At 39.8% G+C, this 27,702-nt stretch overlaps 1 protein-coding gene across 2 annotated transcripts in view; it reads left to right on the top strand.

The window, feature by feature from the left end:
* si:ch211-186j3.6 (neural-cadherin) overlaps window positions 1-27,702 on the top strand; it is a 359,727-nt gene that overhangs the window by 177,067 nt on the left and 154,958 nt on the right. Inside the window, exons 17-24 of one of the 2 annotated variants that reach the window (XM_087841852.1) lie at window positions 2,498-2,618; window positions 2,699-2,861; window positions 5,418-6,086; window positions 7,638-7,829; window positions 9,052-9,495; window positions 9,638-9,968; window positions 12,437-12,530; window positions 18,654-18,838. In XM_087841852.1, coding sequence (XP_087697978.1) covers window positions 2,498-2,618; window positions 2,699-2,861; window positions 5,418-6,086; window positions 7,638-7,829; window positions 9,052-9,495; window positions 9,638-9,968; window positions 12,437-12,530; window positions 18,654-18,838 — 2,199 coding nt within the window. Of the gene's footprint in view, window positions 1-2,497; window positions 2,619-2,698; window positions 2,862-5,417; window positions 6,087-7,637; window positions 7,830-9,051; window positions 9,500-9,637; window positions 9,969-12,436; window positions 12,531-18,653; window positions 18,839-27,702 lie in introns of both variants that reach the window. The other variant, XM_087841818.1, reaches the window with a different exon arrangement.

Raw genomic sequence — 27,702 nt, 5'->3', positions numbered from 1 at the left:
ACTTTTTTTCATTGATTGTACTTATTTGTATTTTTGTATTTCCTTCATATATCTGTACCTGAGCTGAGGTGACGCAAAAATTTCCCCATTGTGGGATCAATAAAGTCTTATCTTATCTCTCTTACTTTGGCACGACCTCGGACCACAGATTCGCACCTTTCAGTACACACTGCAGCTATCTGTTGCAGCAGATCTGCATATTATTAACGTAACTGACGCAAATGTCTTTATTCCGCCGTAAAAGTGATTCTGATATTAAACATTAGTTCCTGTCAAAACTCTGGTCAAACACTTTGAGAACCACCGGTGTAATCTGACCAAAGAATGTGCTCCTGATATTCATCAGGCTTCTTTTTCATTTTCTTTGGCAATATTTAGTATGGAAGTATTACATCAAAGCACTAGCAAGGGTTTATTTCTCGGACTATTAAGATATTACGCAGTGTCATTTAAACTCTGCAAGCTGCCAGAAACATTCATGTTAGGTCAACGTTTGCTTCTAAATTGACAGTGAGATAGTTTATAGATTAGAGCTTGATTGAATGTGGGTTGTGCTCTGAATTGTACAAGCCATGTTTGTGGTCAATACGAACTCTTATTTGCACTCGTTGACCTGGTAAGTCTGAAGTTATTGTTTTATGTATTGTTTTTTTAAATGATTGAACAAGTAGCAGACTGCCCATAATGTTATTTATTTGGAGGAAATCACTTTTGATTAGTGGCACTAAAGCTCTTTCCGAACCTCGTGATTGCTGCTCAGATTGTGGCAGTTCTTTCCAGTGTGGAAACATAATGTAGGTCCATAGGGTTAAAACTGAGAAAATTCTGAAGTTCAGAGGTAATTTGTACAATGCAGATTTGTAGGGTTTCTGTCTATACAGGTTTTCTAATTATTGTCTCAGTGCTCATGTGTGTACGACCTGTGAGCACAGTTAGAACTGTTTAAAAGAGACATAAAAAAAAGTACTTAACATATTGATAAATGGCATTTTATGTGATCTTGAACTGGGTGCACTCGCTTTTGTTGTATTTTGCTACCTTTATATGAATTCCCACATGCGTCTTTGTTAATATAAACACCACTGTCTGAATTCTGTTCGCATTCCTCTGACAATAAGTTTACTTTGACTTCAGTAAGTCTGCTAACGGTGAAAGGTTTTATTCTTGGCTGCACAATAGGTGTTCTTTAGGACACAACTTTTCCGAAACCATCGGTATCATGGAAATCATTCATCTTCAGTTGAAAAGAGAGCTTAGTGTCATTTCCTTGAGAGTTATGATATTAAAAATATCCACAATTCGGCATTTATACAAAACCACTAAACATCTTTCAGTGCAGTGTTACTTGAATGGCCTGTAAATGGTAAATGGCCTGTATTTGTATAGCGCTTTATTAGTCCCTAAGGACCCAAAAAAAGTGCTTTACACAACCAGTCATCCACCCATTCACACACTGGTGATGGCAAGCTACATTGTAGCCACAGCCACCCTGGGGCGCACTGACAGAGGCGAGCACCCAAGTCCTAACACTTACTTTGATGTCTTGTGCAGTTTGTTCCCATCCACGCTCACAAGCAATACACACTACTTCTACCAAAGACTGCGCCCGACATAGAAAGTTAATAGATAACATTAACAACAACAATTAAGAGATGGGTTGTATTTATTGGTATTTTTTGCAGTTTTCTGGCTTTGTAACAATGTTAACGCCCTTAAAAGCGATTTAAATCCCACTGTTGTCAGATTTAATAGCTTAAAAGGCTCGATTGCTATAATCTTCTGATTGATAATTGATGTTTTGTGATCAAATATTTGGGATTTGCATGCTGCACTTTTTAATTATTTTTAATGAACAAGTGTATTTTTTTTTAAATATCCCATAAAGAAGAACAAGTATTTGATTTAAAGTCTTGAATATGAAGAATAAACAGTATGCATAAATTTCTCTTTTTAAAAATGGGTGAATTTCTTTGTAGTTTGGAAGGATTGGTAGAAATAATTGGCACGTATCTATTTGTATTGTTGGTAAATGTCATAATTTATTTTGTGATCAAATTGTTAGAATCAGAGGAACCGTAAAGCCTTTTTCTTTTCTGTCAATGGCTCTAAAATATCTTTTATATTTTATAAAAGATTATATTTTACTTTTTAAGAGATTTCTTGTCCCGTGGATGAAATTCTTACATGTTAGGCAATGGCAATCACCTCTGTAAGGACGGACGATGGCTCCTTTTCAGATCTAAGACTTAGTATCTGAATTCTGTTCTGTCAGCTAAAGCAGGCTGCTGTCTGTCCTTGTTAACTGAGACAGATCTTGGGTTAAGCAGAAACCAGCAGTACCGAGTGAAATGGGTACTTCTAGCCCGTGGGTGATCAAGCCTTCACCAAAGCTCTTTCTTTTTACAAATACAAAAACTAAACTCCATAACTTTTCCTCTCTACAGCTCCATTTCTACTGTCACTGTTAATTTGTCTTCATCCTTACACTGGTTTGCAGGTGGAAACGCTAAGCTGCGGTACCAGATCACATCAGGAAACACAGGAGGGGTGTTTGATGTGGAACCAGAGGTGGGCACTATCTTTATAGCCCAGCCTCTGGACTACGAACAGAACAAAAGGTAGGAACACACTCAGAGGAGAATCCTCCCAGCTTGCTGAACGATTGTCCATCCCTGACAAAGTTGAAACTTGTGTTCAGGTACAAGCTTCATCTTCTGGCTTCAGATGGGAAGTGGGAAGATTACACGACTGTGACAGTAAACGTGGTCAACAAGAATGACGAGGCTCCGGTGTTTACTGTTAACGAGTACTACGGCAGCGTGACAGAGGAGCTGGATGGTTCTCCGGTGTTTGTGTTGCAGGTACGGTCCAAGCTGACTCAGTCAGATGAAGTGTGTGTGTTTTTGTTGTTTTTTGTAGTCCTCTTTTTAGTTACAGTATTGTTTCTTTATCTATATATGACTACTAAGAGAAGGAATAAACTATATTCTACATAAATATGTTCACTGACGCATTGCTGCTGAGTTTTGTTTATTTATTTGCCACTTTGAGCTACAAACATGAACATAAATAGCACTACAGGCCAACAGAGAAGACGGTATTTGAGTTTGAGGTGAACTCAAAAAAAGAGTAGAGGCTATCAGTGTTGGTCAAGTTACTTGAAAAAAGTAATCAGTAACTAATTACTGATTACTTCCCCAAAAAAGTAATCCCGTTACTTTACTGATTACTTATTTTCAAAAGTAATTAATTACTTAGTAACTTAGTTACTTTTTAAAAACACGATTTACAACCTAAATAGGTGATAAAGTGATAGATCTTTCAGCCCAATTCTACTTTTTCTACATAATCCATCATACAAAATGTAATCAAATGGAAAAGTCTCTTTTTAAAACTTGTTTTATTAGTTTTAATCTTTTAACTTTATGCATCAAGCAAAAATTTAATTATCTGCAACATTTTGACTGGAAGAAATTTGTTTAATATTTAAACCTATTTTCTGCACATTCCAGCACATAAAATATTTTTTGTGTGTTTACACTCAGTCTTTCAAATAGATGCAAGTAAAACACAGCAGAAAATAAATAAAGTCAAAGACTAGCGGTCCTGTTGCTCTATTTTCACCTGTAAAGCAGGACTAAAGTAGGCGGAGGTTTACCCTGGTGCAGGTGTGCCGCGGTCAGTGGAAGAATCCCATTATGTCGTAGCTACTCGGTGCTTGTTTGGAAGTTTAGGGGTTTTTTTCGCTGTAAAAAGAAGTTTTCTTCCCACGCACAACGGACACTAATGTTTTTGTCACTTTTTATGGAATCAAACTCAAAGTAAGGTCAGTACTTCCACGCTTTAAACGCTGCACGCTCATACTCTCTCTGCACTCGATATATGATCCATTGTTGATCTGCACACAGCTGTTGTCACGAACGTCGCGCTCGCTTACGTCACTGTCATGAGACATTCTCGCAAAAAAATCACGGTTTTAGTAACGCAGTAACGCAGCGTTCCTACGGGAAAGTAACGGTAATCTAATTACCGTTTTTGCAATAGTAATCCCTTACTTGTTACTTGAAAAAAGTAATCGGATTACATCTCTGGAGGCTATGCAGCAAATAATGTCACAAAGGTTGTTTAAACAATGCTGTGTTGGTACTAAGGGACCCAAGATAATATTCCCCACAACATCACAGCACCAGCCTGAGCCACTGATACAAGACAGGATGGATCCATGTGAAAACGGACTCATCGGATCAGGCTTTTCAGGTTTCTGTTGTCCAATTCTGGCGAGCCTCAGTTTCTTGTTCTTAGCTGACAGGAGTGGCTCCCGGTGTCTTCTGCTGCTGTTGACCAATCAGAGATGCACTTCTGCATATCCTGGTTGATAAAACTTCCTATGAGCTCATATCTATCTAGTCAATTTGCTTTGAGCTCTGGCTGCTCTAAACTAAGTTTTCTTTCTTTCTTTAGTTATTGTTTGTGGATCTGCATGATGTCACAGAGAGAAGATATCTTCATACATCCTTTGATTGTTAGCACCGAAGCCCCACCGACCATGTCAATCAGTAGAACGTCGGCTTAAAGAGAGATGAGCCAAAGCAGCTTGTTTTAGACGCAGGGTGAACTTAAGGGGGTGAATAAGTGAGGGTTATTTTAAACTATGAATTATACAAAGTTACTCTGGTATAGCTCAAGCATAAAAATATGCAGCTGATACTGATCATAACAGGTTCTCTTCAAAGAAGCAACCGGAGACATTTTTTAACCAGCTCCTGTAGCTAATATTAAGCAGTATTTTTAATTTAACATTTAACAGCTGCCAGAGGAAAAACAGAATTTTATTTTCTACCGCTCTCTAGTCCTCGCAGGAGTAAGATGTCTTAGGTAGACCACAACAGTAACGCAGGTAAACCTGATGTCATTTCCCTTTTACAAACCCACGTAAAACTCAAACGGTTTCTTTTGTTTAACTGCATATTTGTTGATTATGTTGAGGTAGGTATTTGAGTTTTGTCGACTCTGTGAGTTATTAAATTGTACATGTGTACACATCAAGTTTGGGTTTCACAAATGTCTCTACTATGTGGATTTAATAGTCCTCTGTAGAAGCACACATACATTTTCGCTCTCAGTCATTCTGCAATTACTGTGTTAAGTTAAAGCAACTTTGGCCTGACCTGATATTACTGCTGCTAATGTGATGAAGATGAGCAAAATGTGCAGACAGAAGAGGGGGAGGAAAGGTGAGGCTCGGGGTTAAAAAGATGGCCCTTTGCCAGATTTAAATACCAGCGAGTACAAAGCTGCACAGGGCACTTATGGAGTGCTGTGAGTCATGATGTCACGACCAAGTCAGCAACGGTGTAAAAGCTCCGTGATTGTAAGATCGTTGCCTCGCCTGGCTCACCGTGCCTTTCACATTGCAGGTAACGGCAACTGACCCAGATAAGGACGCCGACCAGGAGGCCCTGCGTTACTCTCTCCACGGCCAAGGTGCAGACAGCGAATTCATAATTGATGAGGTCACGGGGAAGATCTACGCCCAGCGGACGCTCGACCGCGAGGAGCGCGCTGTCTGGCGTTTCGTCGTCCTGGCCACAGATGAGGGCGGCGAAGGTCTGACAGGTTTCACAGATGTCATCATCAACGTATGGGACATAAATGACAACGCGCCCATCTTCACGTGCGCTCCCAGCTGTCACGGGGAAGTAGCAGAGAACTCAGCAGCAGGGACGTCGGTGATGGAAATGACGGCGACCGACCTGGACGACTCGGCTGTGGGGCAGAACGCTGTGCTCTCTTACAGGATTGTGGGTAGTTTAGATGCCACTAACGCGGAGCTGGGCGGAGTCCCCACCTTCTCAGAAATGTTTACCATCAATCCCACCACGGGCACCATCACTGTAGGCATAGGTGGGCTAGACCGGGAACAAGTCGAGTCCTACCTCCTGGTGGTGGAAGCCAGGGATGGGGGAGGGATGGCAGGAACGGGAACTGCTACTATTCTGATCAAAGATGTGAACGACCACGCTCCGAGATTCACTGATCACTCCTGCCTGGCGAGGATTTCTGAGAACGCAGAGCCCAATGCAGAGGTGGGTGGCTGGTGTTGCTATCACAAAAACAATACTCCTTAAGACAGCTCACTGCTCGTTTTCTTATTGGTGGAGTTGTTGCAAAGCAGCATTCCCAGTATATGCTATCAGTTATTTTTCTAACTAGTCTCACACCGTTTGACCATTCATGCCTCAGAAGCTGTCTTTATTGTGTTCTGTGTGCTTCAACTCAGAATAGAGAGCCAGCTATCTCTTACTTCTTTCATGTTGGCTTAGTGTCAGAGTTACCACTCACTCACCACTCTCTTGTATGTTGAAGGACCTGAGTTCAAGTACAACATGAGGCATTTTTCATAATGACTTTTCTTTATTGTGTTTTACACACTAACACGTTTTTCAGAAATCCTTTTTTCCTCTCCTTTTAATTTCAGACAGAAAACGAAACATTTTCGTGGGCAGAAAATTATTGCAGCTTTAATACAGCAAGATAAATGTCCCTGAGCAGTGAGGGTGACAAAAAGTATTGCAACCACTCGGTTTATGAGTGTGTTTCAGAGCCAACCTCCTTCAACTTTGTTTGGCAGGTTCTATACTTTTATACTTTTTGGCCACACCAGGGGCAAGCTGCACATCGAGTCCAACAGCAGCAACAATCCCAACAATTCCTATTGTTGGAATAGTTGCTGGTGCAATTCCTATATTTAACATCTCGCTTTATGTCAGTCTGCAACAAAATCATCCCAGATGTTTTAGTGTCACCTTTTTTATCTGAAACAATAAAACCAAAGGCATCAACAAGCACAGAACTACAGCATTGTGGTAATTTGTTTCTTAGTGTGTTTGAAAAACAAAAATAAATAACAAGAAAACATGCAATATGGGGCCATTGTGACCAGATATAATTATTTTTTGGAGTCAAACTTGCCGAATGGCTCGTGCATTATGAGAACGATCGGATTCTGGTATCTTCACAAATCTTGAAATTAAATTCACATTAAAACTTAACACCTAATATTCATCTGACAAGGCTGCAGGTTTCATTCATGTTTCTTACAGAAGATTATTTGACCAGCCGTGACTTAGATTAAACTTTTAATCAGACCTCAGAATTCATAGGTTCAGAGGTGAGTTCTTTGTTTTGCAGTAGGGTTGTCTTAGAAAAGCAAGAAACTCTTGATCACCAGTTTTACATGAGAGATAGATGCTCAGAGGAGGGAACTGCTATTCCATTGTTAAATGGGCCTTTATGTCAACGTTTTCAGTACAATTCAGCTTTATACTGCACTGCATCATGGGAAGTCCTCTGTGGGGATGGGGCAGGTATATTTATAATCCTATTCTTAACAAATTAACACAGTCGGGAGTTATTTTTGCAAGCTTTCCTGTATCATATTGAAAATGATGGATAATTTGCTCTTGTCAGAAATATGCAGAGACAGTCATGTCCGTGTTTATCGTAAACACATTCAGAAAACCTGGGTTATCTTTATTGTTCGGAGATTTAGCACTTTGCTTTTAATTTTTTTATTGTCAAAAATAATAGCCAGTTCCCTTAACACGATGTAATTGCTGGTTGTAACTTGTTCTAAGGTCTTGGATCTTGCAGCAGAGGACAGGGACATTGGTGAAAACGCCCAGCTGACCTTTAGTGTCGTGTCTGGAGACCAAGAGCAAAAGTTCTATATGGTCAGTCACAAGCAGGAGCAACGCGGCACCTTGCGGCTTAAGAAACGTCTGGACTACGAACGGCACAGCGAGCAGAGGTTCAACCTGACGCTGAAGGTATGTGGAAGGCATTTCAATTACAAAGGCTTTCACTATTGAAAACAACTTTGATTCAGATTTCTCTCTAATTCATTGGATTCCTTTTCATAATAGTCATGTGAACCTTCAGCTGACAGTATGAAACATCTTCCATTCAGCTGACAGTGAATGGAAGATGGAAAATTACACTGAATTTAAGGTTTTAGAAATAAATTGACTTTTAATCGGCGTTTAAAGTTTGGCTGCATTCACATGCAGAACAATCCTGGAACGTTTTGAGCATTGTCAAAACTGATGGGAGGACAGGCTTTTAGAATTTTGTAAGCAATGATCATAAATGTCTTAAACCAACCTGTCAGCCCTTCCATCAACAGCTAATGTAAAGAGTGGTGAAGGTGAAGACGATAGCATAAAGGCAGACTGACAGTGTCAGTGTCATGTGTCAGTTACAGATAAGAATAAGAAAAGTCCCCCAGGCAAGTTTTTATACTGGTAGAACTGACAGAAAGTTGCTAGAAAGTAACCTCGAATTCTAAAAGGATATAAATGGATATAAGTGTTGCACACCCAGAGGAACCCAGAGGAACCCAGAGGAACCCACAGGAACCCTCTATCTGCTTTTTTATAATTGATGATTTAAAACTTATGCTGCTCTTCCTTTATGATATGAGCCAATCCAAACACTTCCTCCTACATATAGTAGTCTTAATTCTTTTCTTTGATTCTTAGAAGTTACAAGAATACAACCAAGCTACACTGGTTGTCTCACATAGAGCCTTTTTACTGTTAACATTGCGGTTTTTGTTTGTTTTCTTGGATATTTGCAGTCAAGCTTCTCACAGAAACTACTGCAACATGCCAATGTATGTTTTTAACTTTCCCAATGGTGAATAATTGGCTTCATACTTTGATTTAATATTTTTCTCTTTTTACGCCTCCTTAACCTCTTAAAATTAAATTAAAATTAAACTCTACTCTTGGGCAACAACTTTTTGTTGTCCTAAACAAACAATCCATAAGCCACGTCCCAATAACAACTTTGTCAAGGTGATGCAAAAATCTTGTGGCATTTATTTGCTTTTGTCTGATTATTTTAGGTCAGCTGTTGGAAATCTGCTCGGGAAAATAATTGCAATAACTGTTTAGTGCACTGTGAAATTATTTTGGCTCTAATTACAAGAAGCGTTTATGATCTTTGTTATTATGCATGTGCGTGACATTTGTGCACTTCCTGTTTTAGGTTGAAGACCTGGACTTCTCCAGCCTTCTGCACTGTGTGGTGGAGGTGGAGGACTATAACGATCACGCTCCTGTCTTCATTCCACACTTCATGTCACTCGCTCCGCTACCCGAGGACATTGTTGTGGGAACCAGTGTGGCCCATTTGGTAGCCAGCGACTCTGATTCAGGCCAGAACCGTGACATCACCTATAGCTTGTCAGAGGACTCAGACCCCGAGGGTCTGTTCACCATCGATCAGTCCGGTCTGCTGTCAGTGGCTCGGCCTCTGGATCGGGAAAGGATACCCCAGCATCACTTAGTTGTCATTGCGACTGATCACGGCGTCCCAGCTCTGACAGGCAGCGCCACAGTTCAGCTGCCTCTGTTGGATGTGAATGATAACGGACCAGAGTTTGAAGCAGCGTACTCTCCAATAGTCTTTGAGAATGTGTCTGGACCGCAGGTAGGTTTAATCCCATATAGCATACTGTACTGTTATGTATAGATTTTCATAAAGACGAAGCAAATGATAATGATTGACTGTGCGGTTAAAAACTCTTCAGTGAACAAAGCTACAACCCCTCATCCTTTTTCATCTTGTTTAGGTAGTAAGGTTGAACCAAACGTCGACCCTCCTTCAAGCTGTGGATCACGACTCCCCTGAGAACGGCCCTCCTTTCCACTTTGCCGTCCCCCCTGAATATCGCTACAGCAACGATTTCTACCTTCAGGACAATCTCAACGGCACGGCCACACTAACAGCTTTGAGGACATTTGACCGCGAGCGCCAAAAAGAGTTTCTCATTCCTATTATTATGAGTGACAGTGGAAGTCCAGCCAAGACGGTGACCAGCACCCTGACTGTGACCATCGGTGACCAAAATGATCACGCACACGTGGCAGGGGAGAAGAAAATCTTCATTAATAGTCACAGGGGTGAGTAGGCGGTGGTGAAAAAGTAAAGCCGAATGCATAAATGTACTTGTTTTTTCGCCAATTTGTGTGTTTTCATAATATTTGGAAGTCATTATAATTCACATTTAAATCCAGGTAACTGCCCAGTCCAACTCTGTGCTATCAACAATCAGCTTGGGTGTCCTTGAGGCATTATGTAGAGGCAAAACCACCTTTTTCTGGCCTTCACAGATTAGCTGCACGACACCGATTGGAGGGTTTCTTTGAAAATTCCCTTTTGTCTTTAGGGTGATTTTGTTTTACTTTGTCAAATTAAAAGTCTGTGTTTTTGTGAATTTAACATTATTTGACAGACGGGGGTCGGTGGGAAAGTTTTAAAATGTCGCTCAAGCAGCATCTACTTAATAAAACAGCCTTTATCTACTTTTTAAAGCACATTTTGAACTTTGCCCTCAAACTTTTCTCTCTCTGTAGGTGACTCTCTTAGTGCCAGCTAATTAATTCCTAATCAGTGAGCAGTAATTAAAACACACACACTGTGTTTGTTGTGTTTTTCACCTCCGCCTCAACTCTTCCATTGTCACTACATCATCATTCCCCACATGATCACTATTTAGTTGCCGTGACTCCCACGGTGCCGTTCTAAGGGTCACAAAGGCAAGATAGTGCTCGATTCAACACACGGTTAATTACACTTTAAATGTTTAATCTCTGTCAGCGTACTGCGTTTCTGGTCTGTCTGAACTCCGGCAGTGAATCTCAGATTTTTAGTCCCAGAAAGCGTCCATGTAGTTTTCAGACTTACGCAGGCTTCACGGCACACTGTCGTTGTCAGTTAGGTTGAGTTATGCATTAGAAGTACACGTGCATCCCTCGTCAGCAGTGTTGGTCAAGTTACTTGAAAAAAGTAATCAGTAACTAATTACAGATTACTTCCCCAAAAAAGTAATCCCGTTACTTTACTGATTACTTATTTTCAAAAGTAATTAGTTACCTAGTTACTTTTTAAAAACACGATTTACAACCTGAATAGGTGATAAATCGATAGATCTTTCAGCCCAATTCTACTTTTTCTGCATAATCCATCATACAAAATGTATCTTTTAACTTTATGCATCAAGTAAAAATTAAATTATATGCAACATTCTCTGACTGGAAGAAATTTGTTTAACATTTAAACCTATTTTCTGCACATTCCAGCACATAAAATAAAATATTTTCTGTGTTTACACTCACTCTTTCAAGTAGATGCAAGTAAAACACAGCAGAAAATAAATAAAGTCAAAGACTAGCGGTCCTGTTGCTCTATTTTCACCTGTAAAGCAGGAGTGGGGTAGGCGGAGGTTTACCCTGGTGCAGGTGTGTGCAGCGGTCAGTGGAAGAATCCGCGAGTTTCTCTGTGAGTTTCCCATTACGTCGTAGCTACTCGGTGCTTGTTTAGGGTTTTTTTCGCTGTAAAAAGAAGTTTTCTTCCCACGCACAACGGACACTAATGTTTTTGTCACTTTTTATGGAATCAAACTCAAAGTAAGGTCAGTACTTCCACGCTTTAAACGCTGCACGCTCATACTCTCTCCCGCACTTGATATATGATCCATTGTTGATCTGCACACAGCTGTTGTCACCAACGTCGCACTCGCTTACGTCACTGTCATGAGACATTCTCGCAAAAAATCACGGTTTTAGTAACGCAGTAACGCAGCGTTCCTACGGGAAAGTAACGGTAATCTAATTACCGTTTTTGCAATAGTAATCCCTTACTTTACTCGTTACTTGAAAAAAGTAATCAGATTACAGTCAGACAGTTAAGGCCTTGCTGCCTCTCTGTTGATAGGTACAGTACGTCGCTTTTGTTTATATGCTTGCGCTTGGATTAGCAACGCTTCATCTTCTTTTGCCATTCAGAGCTACAAATGCACATTTCAGTCGTGTTGAACTCTTCTTAAAAGTTAAGTTTCACAAAGACGATCCAGCTAAAATTCAACATGTCAAGGTCTGCCTTTTAAATTTTGAAGGGTACCCTGTGAATAATTCCCACATGGTACAGTGTGAGGAATTGGAGGAGAAAGAGTAATGACAACAACACTTCTTTCTACTTGATTATAAGCATTATGCATTCAAACAGCATTTTCTCTTTTGCATTTCTTTCTCCCAGTGTCACCTGCAATGTCACTTCTCAGTTTTGCTGAGACCTGAGCGAGTGTCTTTGGATATTTTGCTGTTTCTGCTGTTTCTCACTATGTTTGTACATTGTTGATTTTGTTTTCCTGTGTTTGAAAAGCTACTGTTTGTAGTGTTGTGAATTCAAGGCTTTTACGCTTTTTCTTTATTCTAATGAATGTAAAACACATGAAGCACACACACTTAAACACATGTATATATCAATGCAAAAGCAAGAACATAGGGTTATGCTCTACTTCTGCGACATATTTAGTGCTGCTGAATCATTCTCACGCAGACTGATTAACGGATGCATTTTCTCTTTTCAGGCCGTATGCCAACTACAGTGCTCGGAAAGGTCTACTCTCCTGACCCAGATGATTGGGACAACAAGACGTATGTCTTTGAAGGACATGTGCCAAGGTAAATTAAAACAAATTAATTCAATGGGTCAGCAGTTTCTAATCAGAAATGTGTCTTAAGCTATTTCAAACGAGTGCGAATGATGGCAGGGCATCTACTCTTTCCAAGAAATGTCTAACATCCTGACGTCAGTGATGCCGGAGTTTCTGTGTGCCAGATTACTTTTACCTTTTACGGCTAATCGGCGGCACCTCCTTGTTTTTTAGTCGTTAGATTGATTTAGACATTTAAATAGCGCAAAGCAACAACTCCCGGAGCGAAATATCCATCTTTGTTTATTACCATCCTATTTTTCTATTACCATTACCATCCTGTCCAATTTTCTTCCTCTGATTCTATTTCCTCAATGCCTCTTCTCAATTTCTCTTCCCATTTTTGTTGTTAATGCACGTGTGTTTTCCTGCCACGATGACGATGTTCTGTTTGTGCCAATACTCTGCTTGAGATTTTCACTTGCTAAAAGTGACACTGAGCCACAACGCCTCGCACTTTGACAATCTCCCACACGCATGCACAGACGAGTCCCGAAGTGACACTCCGGTACCCTATGACACCTTCGTCTTCATCTTTCATGCTGTGTTGAACTCAAAATGACTTGAAAACTTTGCTACTTTTTCTCTCAAAGTCAGAGTTCAGGCTTTATGAAGGACTGGGTGTAATATAAGGTATCAGAACTTCACGACAGCTCTCATCTCTTCACGGTTCAAACCCGTCTTAAGTTCAGAACACACTGTTGTGCTTTTCTTAATACATATCATACTATAGCGCACTCACGTCTGCTTTTAGAGTTCTGTGCAAAAGTCTTATATTTTGCTTAAAATTAGACAGGCTTTCATGTAACATTGGACACCGGTTGCTTTTTCACTCATTTTTATTCCAGTCCTTGTACCTGACCACATAAAAGTGGCTCCTAACTTAAGGGATGAATTGATGTTGTGTCGACACATTACAGAAAACTTTGTGAGTAGCAGCCTGTTGCAAAAATGCATAATTTGTTCCCATTTTCTTTGTTGTCTAAAAAAAAAAAAGGCAAATGTAACACAGTTTGACAGGTATAAAAGAATATTTTTACAGCAATAAAGTGATTACCAAAAAGCTATAAGCTGAAAACTTCACATGTCTTGGCAGTCTGTCAGTTTATCCTTAAGATGGGTGAAGAGTTGCAGGCGTAAAAAAACATCTGCAGCCGATGAACATTATCTGACAGTCATGTTGGTTATACCAAATATCGACTTTTAAGCTTGTTAGAATTGTGCAAACTCTGTTTTTGCCTCATACATGTATGTTTGCAGACTAAATCTGTTTCCCATTTTTCCAAGCTAAATGTGGTGGAGATCAGGGGAGGTTCAAGAGCTCTGCAGAATACTGTGTGTTTCTATTTCAGTTCACCAAACAGTACTTTCAGTGTTTGGGTGTGGATGTTTTACTGTGTTCTACTGCGTTGTTTAGCTAAACAGTGCGGGAAAAAAATAAGTAAAAAATAAGTGTTCTGGTGGAACAATGTTTTCCATAAAGGAGTACAAACATACTCTGGACGGGGGGAGTACAGGTAGTCTTGAAAGATTTGCTCAGCTCAATTTATTAAAGAATTAAGTATACTTGAAAAACTTTAAATACAAAATTGACAAATACTATATAAGCAGTAAAGAATAGTAATAAAAAATAGCAATAACTAATAGATGTGTTAGATAAACAAAAAAGTTGAAATCCAGTCGCTACTTTAGCATGATTTCTAAATAAAAACTCACTTTTTTACCAAACGCATGGCCAGTGCTTAAAATGTTTTGAATTTCTAAAATAAACAGATGATAAAACAAGATAATAGTTTAAATCGTTAGCCAAACAGAACCAATGAAATAAGTCTTAAAGTTGTGAATAGATGATTGAAATTGAAAGCTAGGGCTGGTTAAAGTGCTTTTTGATGAAACAATACAAAGTATGCTGAATGAGGCTGTCGAAGCTGTTTGTGTTATGCTTTGTCGATGGTCCCGGCACACGTTTTGCACACAGAGAGACCTGTGCTGTTTGTGCAGCTTGGAGGATTACTTGTTTTGATTAAATTTTAGTTGTTAGTTGTGATTTTCTTTCATTTTCACGCCACATTAAGGACACCTGAAGTGGTGATGCAAGCACTAAGATATCAAACTAATTCCAGCACACAGCTGATCTGCCTGCCAGTCCAGGGATGATTCAGTTTTGCTCGTTTGAGTTGGGTTAATGACCTCTAGGTGAGAGATGAGGTGACGTTTATGTAATGTGTATGTAGACACAGTCATCTGGGGTAGCATTGTGCAAAATGGTACGACACCAGAAGAAAGACAAGTGTTGGCACCAGAAAGAACCTGTAACAAATTAGTTCACGTAAGGGTTCATAGAATCAGGTTTCAGCTAATTCAGATGTACTAAATGAGGAACCACTGATAGTTAAACCAGTTAAAACAGTAAAATTGTCTTTCAGTGATGCCAATCCTGGAATTAAGTGCTAGACCTGAGACGTGATGAATGCCACAGCATGTGCTGTAAAATGAGTTAAAACAGCTCTTGTCTCCACAAGTGGTTTATTATTTGATTTGCCAAGGTTCTGCTTTGGATTTCCTCTCTAATTAAACTTGAATGAGCTCATTTACTGTACAAAGGGAGCATGGAGACAAGGACCAAGCAAAATTGCTTCCTTGCATGTCTTTGTGCCTATTAGTCAGTCTCATTTTCCCCCTTGCCTCCCTCTCCCTAATGCAACGTCTCTGCTCACTTTCTATTATTGTCCCAGAGGGCAATTGATTAACAGAGTAAACACTAAAATACAGAATAAGTCCAGGCTGAAAGGGATGAAAGAATATTTATTTTGGACTGTCTTCAGCTTGGACAGTTGTATCAGAAGTGCAGCCAACTGAAAGAGGAAAAAGTGTGCATATAATTTGATCTTTTATGTTAGGTAACATATTCATAAACTGTTTCATTAATGAACACTTTTTACGTAATATTAGAGTAACAGTTTTGTATATAGGAGATCACAGTTTATCTTGAAATCCAGATCCGTGTAGCAGCAGCATAACAAAACAATCATGTTGGAAGAATCAGTGAAATCCCAGATTATGTTTACTTGCAACATTTCTGTAAATTAAATACCATTGTCACCGATGTTCCCTCTAAGCTGCAATTGCGCATTGCTGGCACGGTCTCTGCGCACAGAAAATCTACATTAACAATTCTGTTTTGCAGTTTTAGTCAGTGACTGGCTGCTCCCGTATGGGATTAGAACAAATAGTCCAGCCAATAATGCGATTCACATTCGTATATACGCAGCTAATCAACGTCGCTGACAGGTTATGACAGCGTCCTTATGTGCCTACACCGGAGTTTTAGCGAGCAAAGCGGCGTGGCTGATGTGGAGTGAAGCCACGTTAATGACAACGTGGACAACCATTGGAGATGTGAGCAGGACAGACGGAACAACTGACGGGAAAAGTGTGGACTTTATACCAGTTTTTAAATTGTGTTGATCGGCCACGTAAAACCAGAGTTATGATAAAAATATCTGCAATGTTTGTTTTTCTTCCTGAATACTGTCGTTGTTTATATTTACTGCGGGAAGAAACGGTAAAAATGGCGTTTTATACGATTGATCACAGGCTCGAAAGCCTGTGATCAAAGACAAAACCAAAATAAAACCCTCCCTTTCCTATTGGTCGAAAAATGTACCATGTCGACCAATCAAAACAATGATATGGCAACATGGCGTTTAGTTGTTAAGAAACGGGGGGAAGTTTTAGGAGTGACGGCGGTGTTTTGAGATGTGAGAGATTTGAGACGTTTAGCGCAAATCTTGTGTAGTTAGTGTGTAGTGTAGTCAATAGATTTGTTGTGTGTGTCAGAACAATGAGGCGACTGCTGAATGTTACAGGTGTTACAGCAGTGATACATCTCCTGTTGTCAGGCCTGCAGGTATCAGGCTGTTGTTCTCCTTTATCTCATAGTGGACAGAAATTATTTTTTGGAGTGACACAAATAATTTGTGTGGCATCAAATTTGATGCAGAACAGCTGATTGTTCTGTAAATAGTTTGAAATGTTTACTTAAAAAATGCCTTAATAATAATAATAATAATGGATTGCATTTATATAGCGCTTTTCGGGGCCCTCAAAGCGCTTTACAATTCCACTATTCATTCACTCTCACATTCACACACTGGTGGAGGCAGCTACAGTTGTAGCCACAGCTGCTCTGACAGCAGACTGACAGAAGTGAGGCTGCCATATCGCACCATCGGCCCCTCTGTCTTGGCTGCATTTTTAGGTAAACAGCTGCAGCAAACTTTGTTGTTTGCATAACTCAGTTACTTTTTTGAAGAAGTAACTATATAATTAATAGCCCAACATTGGTCATTATATACTGTATTTTGCAAACAGAGTTAAAGGACTCTCTCCCAGACCACAGACAGAATACAAGTCAGTTTTATTTTTTAAAAAAAGAAAAAAGTTATTTTTTCTTCCAATAATGTTAACATACAACACAGGTCATAAACAAGATTTTCTTTTTAATTTTCATTGTAAGTGAACTGAATCTGTAGGCAGGGCAAGGTTTTTACCTTCCTTTCCTGTGCCTGTTACTGCCCAGTCATGTTTAAGCAGGTTTGGTTGCATGTTGAACATTGACTAGCACGTGTAAAAGGAAATCTTTGTCCTGATATATGGCGGTAATACTCTAAGCCCTAAAACACTAGCACACTAATTCAACAGACAACAGCCAGTGAGTTCCCAGACTTAAAGGTTCAAAACCTCCTCAATGCTGTCTCTCTATGCTAAAGTTAAAACACAAATATTACGATATAAACAACCTATATCACGACAATAACATCATCACTTCTGTGTTTGGTATGATGACATTAAATGTCTTTAACGATGTGTGTAGTTGTTGCAAATGCCTTTCACAATTTAGAAAACCTTAAATTTTCTAAAGCTTTTACTAAAGTCAGACTTTTCTTGAGGCATCTAATAACTCCTTTTTGGAGTATTACCTCTTATCATAGCAATTAGACATGTTAGAAATTTGTATATGGCCCAGTCACACTCAAGTAAAAACGAGGACAGTGACTGGGAAAAATCAGTAGTTGTGTGGTATTTAATATTTCTACGTTCAGTGACAATTTACAAGCAGTTACAACGACGCGCTGGATGCCCAGAGGATAACTTGCCGACTCCCTCAATCAGAAGGAGATTCCACTGTTGACGATTTATCTCGGTTAACTGCTTAATTTGCAACTTAAAACCATTCAATCATGAACTGATAGCAGGGTGACTTTGTCTTAACGCTGCTTCGTTTTGTTTTCACCATTTCAAAAACAACAAGGTCACGAGTTTAGTTGTGTGTTCCCTCCAGCCACTGTTTTCCCCAGTGTGATTGTAGCATTAGCCAGCCTGCAACGAGTCTGCCTGTATTTAAAATAAAGAATCCAACTTCCAGTTCCTGCTATTTGGTATATTTGCCATTCCATCGCATTAAAGCTACCTAAGGGCATGAACTACAACATAATTCTTTAAATACTGTGCTGTACAGTATACAAACCATAGACATTAGGCATTCAGTCCTACTTTCCAGTTAGATATTCAACCCACTGATAACTGAAAATTACAGTTCTTTACAAACTCTCAAAGACATAAAGCCATGTGATCAGTGTGCCTCTCCATTGGTGAATCATATAGATTCAGCAGCTTGACCCTCTCAGACTCTAAGCCATTAGAGAATAGTTGAGACTGCGTAGCGCAGTCAATGAACCGTGTTCACCTGCACTGAAATGTAATGCTGCAAACACATCAATCAGTCTTAGGTGATTGTGTCAGCTGTAGCTAGGAGGTTGGTGCATTTGTTAGCTACATGAATGGCCTCCACCTTCACAGAATGCATTATATTACTAGTAATTACTTCTTATTTAACTGCACTGGTTAGCAGCTTGCTTTTGAGAGATGTTGGCTGAATACATGAAAGACAGGTTTTCATGTGTAGTTAAATGAGGGCGACAAACTTCATTACCCCTGTTGACCGCTCGTCTTATGTGAAATGGCAGAAAAGCATCTGAATGGGTTCCTTTTCTGATTTGGGTGCTTGTGTTTTATTTCTTTCCATCAGTTACTTTATTCTGAACAAGCGAACTGGTTTCCTGATCATCAAAGAGAACGCCCCACCGGGCACCTACCAGTTCCAGGTTCGTGTGTCAGATGGAATTTGGCCAGATGCCGTCTCCACTGTTACCGTACACGTGAGGGAACTCCGAGATGACGCCATCTACAACTCGGGGTCACTTCGCCTGGCAGGTAAGATTAACTCTGCAGTGACACGTGAACATGCTCCCTGCTGTCTGAGCCTCCAAATGAGTAGTTCACTAGATCTCGTAGTGTCTGAAAGTAACTTTCTTGACTTTCTGACCAAAAAATATTTTAAAAGGAAAAAAGGTCTACCAACCTACCATGTAGCCAAAGCAAGAACATGTGTTTTTGTATCATATTCAGTACATTTGTTTGAGAGATAAAAGATGAAATTCTCAGGCACAAACTTATCGCATGCTCTAATTCTCTAATCTTAGGTAATTTAGGTTAGGGGTGTGGATTGATTTGCTAGGATTAGGCAAACATGTTAGACTTTGGTGATGGCTGTGACTCATGAGATAGAGTGAGTTGTCCACCATTTGGAATGTTGGGGGATCAAGTTCCCCACTTACTCCAGCCACAAACTCTATATTTGATTTGATTTGATATACCTTTATTAGTCCCACTAGGGGAAATTTATATGTTGTCTTTTTTTCTGGTTTTTAATGAATGTAACTGTGGCCCGAAGATAAAAAAGTATGTTGGATTGGTGTTGTTAGTCAAATAATCTATGGGTTTTTTGTTATTTGTAAGGTACAAATGACTTCTGTCACTGTCTCTGGAGCCAATAGTTCACTAATTATGCAGTATATAAAACAGTAAATATGCATTTTTTGGCTTGGTACAGCAACTTATTTACCGATCAGAAAGTCAGCGGACCAGTCCTCGACTCCTCCAATCCACATGCTGAAGTATCTTTGTGCTGGATACTGAACCCTGAGTTGCTCCCAATGCATCCATTGAAGAGCGAGTGTGTGTGAATGTTAGAAAGCACTTAGGCATAGAAGCAATGTATTAGGGCTGCCTCGATTAGTCGACGACTGATTTAATAGTCGACGCGTCGTTTGAAGCTTTGTAAGATCTCAAAAGACGCAGGAATAAGTAGTAGGATTTAAGAGTGTAATAACGGACTGAAACAGAAGATGGAAGCACTGCATGTACAAGGATGCCAGCTGCCGTTAAACCCCGAAGAAGAAGAAGCTGTGTCCAAGAATTCATAGCGCAGCCCAGCTCAGTTTCCAACAATGGCGGCAGCTACTTAGTTTTAATGTTACTCTTATTATTCTTTCTGGGTCACAAAATAAACGTTTAACATATTTTCAGGTGAGAATGTAGCTGTGTAAACCTCAAATATCTGCTCAGTTTATCAAGACACCACATATTTTCAAAAGCGCTCCGACGTTTTCGGAGACGTCTGTTACCCACTAGCTCGATAGCTAGCCGGGGGCTAGGCTCGCTAGAGCCGTGAGAACACCGGACTCCCGGCAAATCGTTTTCAAACCCACCGCCGTCTTTCACTACTCAGGTTAAACATGATATATAAGTCACTTAGATAACTTAAAAATGTTATTGTTTGGCTTTTTTTGTATTTTATTTGTTCCTGAGTAAATCGGTTTGGTTGAAATTAAAGTTATAGTTTTTACACAGCTGAATAAATGTCAAGCAGACAGCTGATTATCAGAAGTGTGAGATGCTGGAGAATATACTCCGGTGTCCTGTTATATTTTAGATAGCAAGGAGTTTATTAAACTTCACCGAAACAATCTGCAAATTTAATTAAAATTTAATAAACTATCATCTTGTCTTTATTTTTAGTTAGCACATACCTTAAACACTTAAAGCTGTAAGCTAATGATAGTTATATAAGAGCAGATGCTGCTGGTGCAATAAGCTGTACGTTTTACGTCCAATGGATGATGATCTGATTAGTCAACTAATCGCAAAAATAATCAGTGACTAGCCAACTATCAAAATAATAGTTTGTGGCAGCCCTACAATGTATGAATGTGTGTAACTGGGTGAATGAGACCTGCAGTCGAAAGAGCTTTGAGCGCTCAGCAGAGTAGAAAGGTGCTATCTAAGTCCCAGTCCAGCACCATACTTCCTGTCTTGAATAAATTCAGTAAAGATGAGACAATGTGTGCAGAATGCTGTAAATCACAATTAAGTTAGAGCTGTGAACATTATACCCTGGAGAGTATTAACTTGATCTCCCCCTAAAGAGACTATAAATCCATATGCTTCTGAGTCTGCAAAAACCTGTACGTGACTAATTTACAGTTGAGCTTTGGGGTTTTTAATTTTCCACTAAGTTGCATCAGTTTTGTTACAACATATCAAAGTACGTGACACATTTCGTTGTGACCTACCAAGCTCACATTTCCATCTTCGCACTTGTCATCAGTCTGCATTCTTTCTCGCTCTGATAGACGGTCTGTGACAGTCACACTCTACATTACCTATATTAATACCAACTAAATAATATTTTGGGGAATATGCTCATTATTTGTAGACTCATCTCCAGGCATACACAATGAATGCAGGCTGATTACTGTTTGTTTCCAGTGTTTCCAAAAATTCCAACGCTCCAAGGTAAAGATGTTTTTTTAAATGAAAGATTAGGCCCATTATTAATTCCTCTCGTCTGACTCGTGGGATCTCAGTTGTTGTCAGTGCTCGCACAGAGAAGCCTATTTCCATTACTTATGCTGGTAAAATAATTAGTCGAGGTTTTGCTCAGCCAGCACATTCTCTTCACATGTTCAGCAGCATCCATCATTACCTGATGTACGGCACATCGGCTGTCTGCTCAGAATTAAATTCGCTTTAGAGAAATGGGACATGGCTGAAGGATTTTTATGATTTCCGAGATATTGAAATAGAAGCAGACAGAGAGGCCAGCGGATGCTCTCCGAAGATGAGAGGAGAGCAGAGGGAGAGAAGGAAGAAAAGTGTGGAAGCGAGAGTCGAGCATAAAAGGATTTTCTTCTCATTCTAAAAGAAGGTTGAGATAAATTAATGTGCACAGAGAAGGCACGGTGGAGAACAGCTGGCACACTCATTCCAATATTTGTAGAAACGTAGACTGTGTGTTTTTTAAGATGAATAATAGAAACTGAAATGAAATAATTGCACAATTAAAGTCTCCATGCAGTTATTTGTTTTTGTAATTTTCATTTGTTTAATTTAGAAAAATACACTTCGATTTGTCAGCAACTTCTCCCTGTAGGGTGCGCCTTCACTGAAGATTTTTAAATGGCTCCACTGTCATCAAAGAGCTCTTAGCTGTAGAGTGCATTGATTTAATAGACCCTGGTTCTATCATAGGGACTTGAATTGAGAGCCTGAGAGCACCAGTGTCAGACACCGCTCTGAATACTCTGTCAAAACTACTCAAATGCTTTTAACCTGCAGTTCAGCAAGGAGCAAACTCACGAAACATGGAAGTTCGTGGTTTCATAACAAAGTGTAATACAAGGATTAATGCCTCTGAGATCATCTCGAGCAACGCAGGTGTGTGTCCGTGTGTGTGCGTGTTTGTGTGTAGGATATGCAACAGTCATTTCCAGGACTTTTTTGGACGCTTCGAAGTAAACACTCTCATTGATTCACAGTCTCAAGGATTATGAAAATATTCTACTTATAGCATTACTTACACCCTCCTTGACATTTTAAATCCCATTTCAAGAACAAATGTGGAATTCAATAAGGGTGCACAAAGAAAGGACTAGTTAAATCTGCCTTGCTGAGATTAAGGCTCCCTCTCAGGCCCCCTGCTCCATTTCTCAATATTGATGGAAAGGTAAAAAAATGTAGTAAACAAAAAGTCCTTGAAATGTCCACATAACACAAGCAGAGAGTAAAATGCATGGTGCTCAGGGGGGAGCAGAGTGCGAAACACACGATGAGTAATTGCTTAAAACCAGCTGATGCAGTTTTCCAAACATGAGGACTTTATAAACTATTCCTGCCAGGAGAGTTGTCCTTTGGCAGATGCGTTGTTGAGAAGTGCGAAAATCCTCGCTCTCTCTCTTCCCACGTCTGTCTACGCTCCAGGGTGCCTGTATTGTGGGATCAATATGGAGAAATTGGGAAGATATATTAGTTTGTTATTATATGTGAGAGTCTGTAGACTTCCTTCACTGATCACACTGTAGTCATCTAATGCTGCCCCAGTGAATGGAGGTTGTTGTTCCACGAAAAAATAGCTAAAATCCAATCATGAAAGTGCATTTTCTGTTCCTTTTTCTGTTTAATGAAGCAGATAAGTAGGATAGGGAAGGTGACGAGGTCTCATACAGCGGGCTGCCACGCTAACAACACTTCCACATCCATTTTCTGAATTAACTCATGACATTTTTTCCCCAATTAAAGGGTCTGAAGAGCTGATAAACCTGATATCATTAGATTGGCTCTACTTATGCTGGAAGAATCAAAATTTAAAAACTGAAAATGCTATTACACATTAAGTGTTTAGATGTTTAGCATTTAAAGATGAAAAATGAAGAAAAGGTACAGTTGATTCAGACAGAGTGTAGTGAGATGATTGCATGTGAGAGGTGGGAACTGAGAGATAGTTGCAACTGACCCTCTTGCATATGCATATATAGATGCAAAATAAAGGGAGGAAAATGTTTAAATCAATCTAGCAAATTGCTTCACTAACGTTTGCAAACTGTATTACTAATTGCACCGGTATTTACCGCCCTTAAAAAAGCGGGGGAGGCATAGCAGAGATTTAGATGTGTGTGCGTGAAGAGGCATTTCTCCACTCGGGTCAATTTATTTGGAATGCCAGACAGAGATGTGATATAATGTAGAGATTACCAAGCCATCTGATTGCAAGTTTGCTCAGTGAAGTCAGGAATGACCTGGAAGCTCCAACCAAAAGGAGCCATGCAATAGCAGTAGCAAAAAACATCCAAATCTTCGTTTTTTTGGCATCGTGTTTTTCTCAACATACTGTGGCTTCTGTGACAGGAATTTCACAGCCTGTACGATGGCGTTCAGAGCAAGATGGCTAAACAACAGAGAGAAAATGTTGATGTTGGACCCTGAAAAAATTCAGGCCCTGGATGGACATCAGGCGTAGGAAGTCTAAATAGCAACCCTATTATGGGCGATCGTGGCTCAAGAGTTGGGAGTTTGCCTTGTAATCGGAAGGTTGCCGGTTCGAGCCCCGGCTTGGACAGACTTGGTCGTTGTGTCCTTGGGCAAGACACTTCACCTGTGTGGCTACAATGTAGCTGCCATCACCAGTGTGTGAATGTGTGTGTGAATGGGTGGATGACTGGTTGTGTAAAGCGCTTTGGGGGTCCTTAGGGACTAGTAAAGCGCTATACAAAATACTTAGGCCATTTACCATTTATTATGTATTGAAATAGTTTGAGGTTGTTTTTTGTCTGATCAGTCCATTTACATTTATAATCTCAAAGATATTTCTCCTTAATAAAGTTTTGTTACACTTGAATAAACAGCAAAATGTTAAATTAATAAAATGCTTATAATTTCAGGACCATGGACAGCGCAAAAGCTGAGTATAGAACTAAACGTTTGTCTGTCAGACATTTCCAATTTGTTTTGTCCCTTGAAGGGATAATATGTTGTCCTAATACAAGAATGCTACAGAGCCCAATATAAAAATATTGTCATAGATCTTACAGTCCTACATGAAGCCTGTTTCTATTATAGCAACTCTTTCTGCCAGAATATCTAAATATCATCTCTTAGTTTTCAACCTCGTGCTAAATTGCGGGATTCTTGGCAGATTTGACATGTCATTGGAATGAACTGACTGCACCTTTGTGTAGAACACAAAACTTTTGTCAATCACCATGAAACTATTTGGGGATTGCACTCACACGCTACTTTGCACCGCTTAGTAAATGTGACCCTTGGGCATTTAGCAGGCAGTGAGTGGAATGAAAATCCTTTTCAAAACAAGTCTCACCACTCAGCATTCTCAAATGCATTTGTGTTGATTTTGGTCGTTATTTTGAGTCATTATCTATTTTATTTTACTTTTAAGCTGAACATTTATTATGTTTCTTATAAGACAGGAAAACTGTATATTATAGGTAATAAATGTGCACACTACACTGCAGCCCTAATCAGCACTTTCCCAGAAAAGTGCACACTGTACAGCACTATACATACACACCAGTATACAAGTATAAATGCAGTGACGTTGCCCACTATGGCATGGGCTGTATGGCAGCTCAACACAGGACTATACATCAGGCTTCAGACATATCTGCAGCACCTTAATAAGCCCTGTCAGCATGTACTCCACAGCGGCTGTGGCTGCTTGCTGCTATTATTAATTCTTACATACTTCAAGAGTCTCGCTTCCCAGAAAACTAGACCTGCGTCACACATAGGTTCCCTAAAATGAAAAGAGGATTACTCCACCTCTGATTTCAGCCTTCCTCATCAATTAACCAAGAGCACAGTCGAAACAAGGATCTGGCTGATGCTTCAAAGCGTCAGCTGTGAGGGGAAGCTCGGTTCAGTCAATTGCATGCTTTGTCTGATGTTTGAGAAGGAAGCGGCAAACATTTCTCTGCTGATTGGTCATCATATAGTCATTTGATAACGGAGATTGTTATTTTCTTCCCATAGGTCAGTCGGATAAGCCGTGAACTGTAATCTTGTGGTCAAATGGAAAAGTCTGGCTTGCTAGAGATTAAACTCAACCTTGTTGTTCTGATCCTGGGAAAGATAGTGTGAAAGTTTTGATTTTTCATATACGGTATGAGAGCTTGAAGTTCATTGTGTATTTCAGTGGCTATGATAAAGACAAATAATGACTTTGAGTACAATGAAGCCAACAAAGAATTATGTTTCAGCTGAGAACTAAACATAAATGTGCTTAAATAACAATATTAGGGCTGCACGATTTTGCATAAAATGAGAATCACAATTTTTTTGCTTAGAATTGAGATCACGATTCTCTCACGATTTTCTTTTCCAGTATAAATATTTATTGCACTTATTAACTGCACATCAACTTCGTAACAGTTGAGACTGAACATAAAAACAATAAATAAACATAAAAACAATAAATGTCTCACATTTTGTAGTTGCAGCAAAATGTTGTACTGCTTGAAATTGCGTCTCCACCGTTGCTCGACACTGCGTGTATAGAGCAGGTAGTGCAACAATAGAAAAATAGTTGCGGGATGGCACTGTGTAGCGTTTGTCTAGGGTGTTGATCGTTTTCCTAAATCCCTCGTTTTGCACAGTGTTGATGGGAGCCATATCTTTGGTCAGGTGATAAGTAACAGCCTCCGTAATTTCTTTGTGCCTGCGTGAGTTCGACGGGTATAGGGACGCGCTGTATAAGGTTCCCGTTATTGATGTTTGGGTGGTTGACCGGGACGGATTTTCTCCAGTCACTTTCTCGTCATCCCTGACGTGCTCTCCTTGTTTTTTCCCTGCTAATTTTAGCCTCACACGGCACAGCTTCTGTATCACGTGGTATAAGGCTCCGCCCTTGTCATTTGTTGAGCAGGAAGAGTGAGCGCTTGTTTTCATGCAGATTATGTCCCGGATCAAAATGCGGCACAATCGTCGTCGTCTTTTTTTTTTTTTTTTTTTTTTTAATCGTTGGCTGTGTCCCAATTCAGGGTCCGCACGCTTGAAGTACGCGCACTACGCGTACTTCGTACGGTGCGTACTATAAGTACGAGAAGTGAGGAAGTGAGAGGCTTGTGAAATGGGACGGTCAAGCCTTCGTCGCGCTGTTCAGGTTGCCTAGCAACCATGATACTAACCGTGAGAAACGCGAGATTGTGTTACATAAGTGAAGGAGAAAAAAATGTTTTGTTGGTCATTCATTTTTGTCATGACATCACTTTGATTAGTTGAGTATCTGAGGCTGAAACCACGGGACTGTAAAACATGATTGTTGGGCTTCATTTCTGTACTGAACAGTCATTACAAGAGTAGTGAGTAAATAACAATTAGCTAATGTTGTTCATGAGACTAAAGTCATCTCACTGTGGTAATGTAAATATAATATGGCCAATATTATAGTATTGTCAGATTATTATGATATACCTACCTACCTACCTACCTACAGTCAGTACTTACCTTTGACAGTTCACTCTTGGCCGCTCCCTTCTGCCGTATTTTGCGGCAAAATTATCCACACCCACCACCGCGCTATGAATTGTGGGATATATGGGACCACAAAGCGTGCACCGGACCACGCTTGATATTTGGGAAACCGACGGCGCATTTGGAGTACACTTCCTATTGGGACAGCCGTCGTCGCGTGGCGGTGACGTAATCGCACTTAAAATGCGTACTTCAAGCATGCAGACCCTGAATTGGGACACAGCAGTTGTCATTTGGAAATGAGATCGCACATAAGTATGAATTGAGATCGCGATTTTCTAACGATTAATCGTGCAGCCCTAAACAATATGCTTTTTTTGTCCTTATTAATACTTTGTGTGTTATTATGTTTGAAAGAAAAACCGGTAAATCTAGTAATTATAAAAAAAAATGGTGTGTTTTTATATAATTACTAGATTTAATTAGGAATTCCAAAACATTTACAGCATTTGTCTTTTATGGAAGATACAATGCCACCAGCCTCTCCTTGGTGTTTTGCTTTATCAAAGCATTTTGTTAAAGAAAACATTCTTGGAATCTTACAAGTAATCACGAGGGCTTCATAAAATCCTCATTTGTTTGACCTCTTCTGAAGGACTGCAAAAAAGACAAAGCCACAGTTCGTTCTCACTCTTTTGTCTCTGTTATTCATATAAAACTTCATCATATAAAGTAAGTATTTGGCCCTTTTGTGTCTATTTAAGGGACAGCTGTGGCTCAGAAGTTAGAGCGTCTGGCTCTCTCCCCGCATATCAAAGTGTCCTTGGGCGAGATACTGAATCTCGTATAAATGCCTCAGATCCAGCCAAATATGTGATAGAATAAACTGTGTGAGTGTGTGAGTGTGTGTGTGTGTGTGTGTGCGAATGTGGCATGTAGTGCGAAGCGCTTTGAGTGGTTGATAAGACGAG

Source organism: Neolamprologus brichardi, chromosome 1, assembly GCF_056152115.1.
Source record: "Neolamprologus brichardi isolate AB-2024 chromosome 1, ASM5615211v1, whole genome shotgun sequence".
Taxonomy (NCBI): Eukaryota; Metazoa; Chordata; class Actinopteri; order Cichliformes; family Cichlidae; genus Neolamprologus; species Neolamprologus brichardi.
This window is presented reverse-complemented; position numbering and strand designations above follow the sequence as displayed.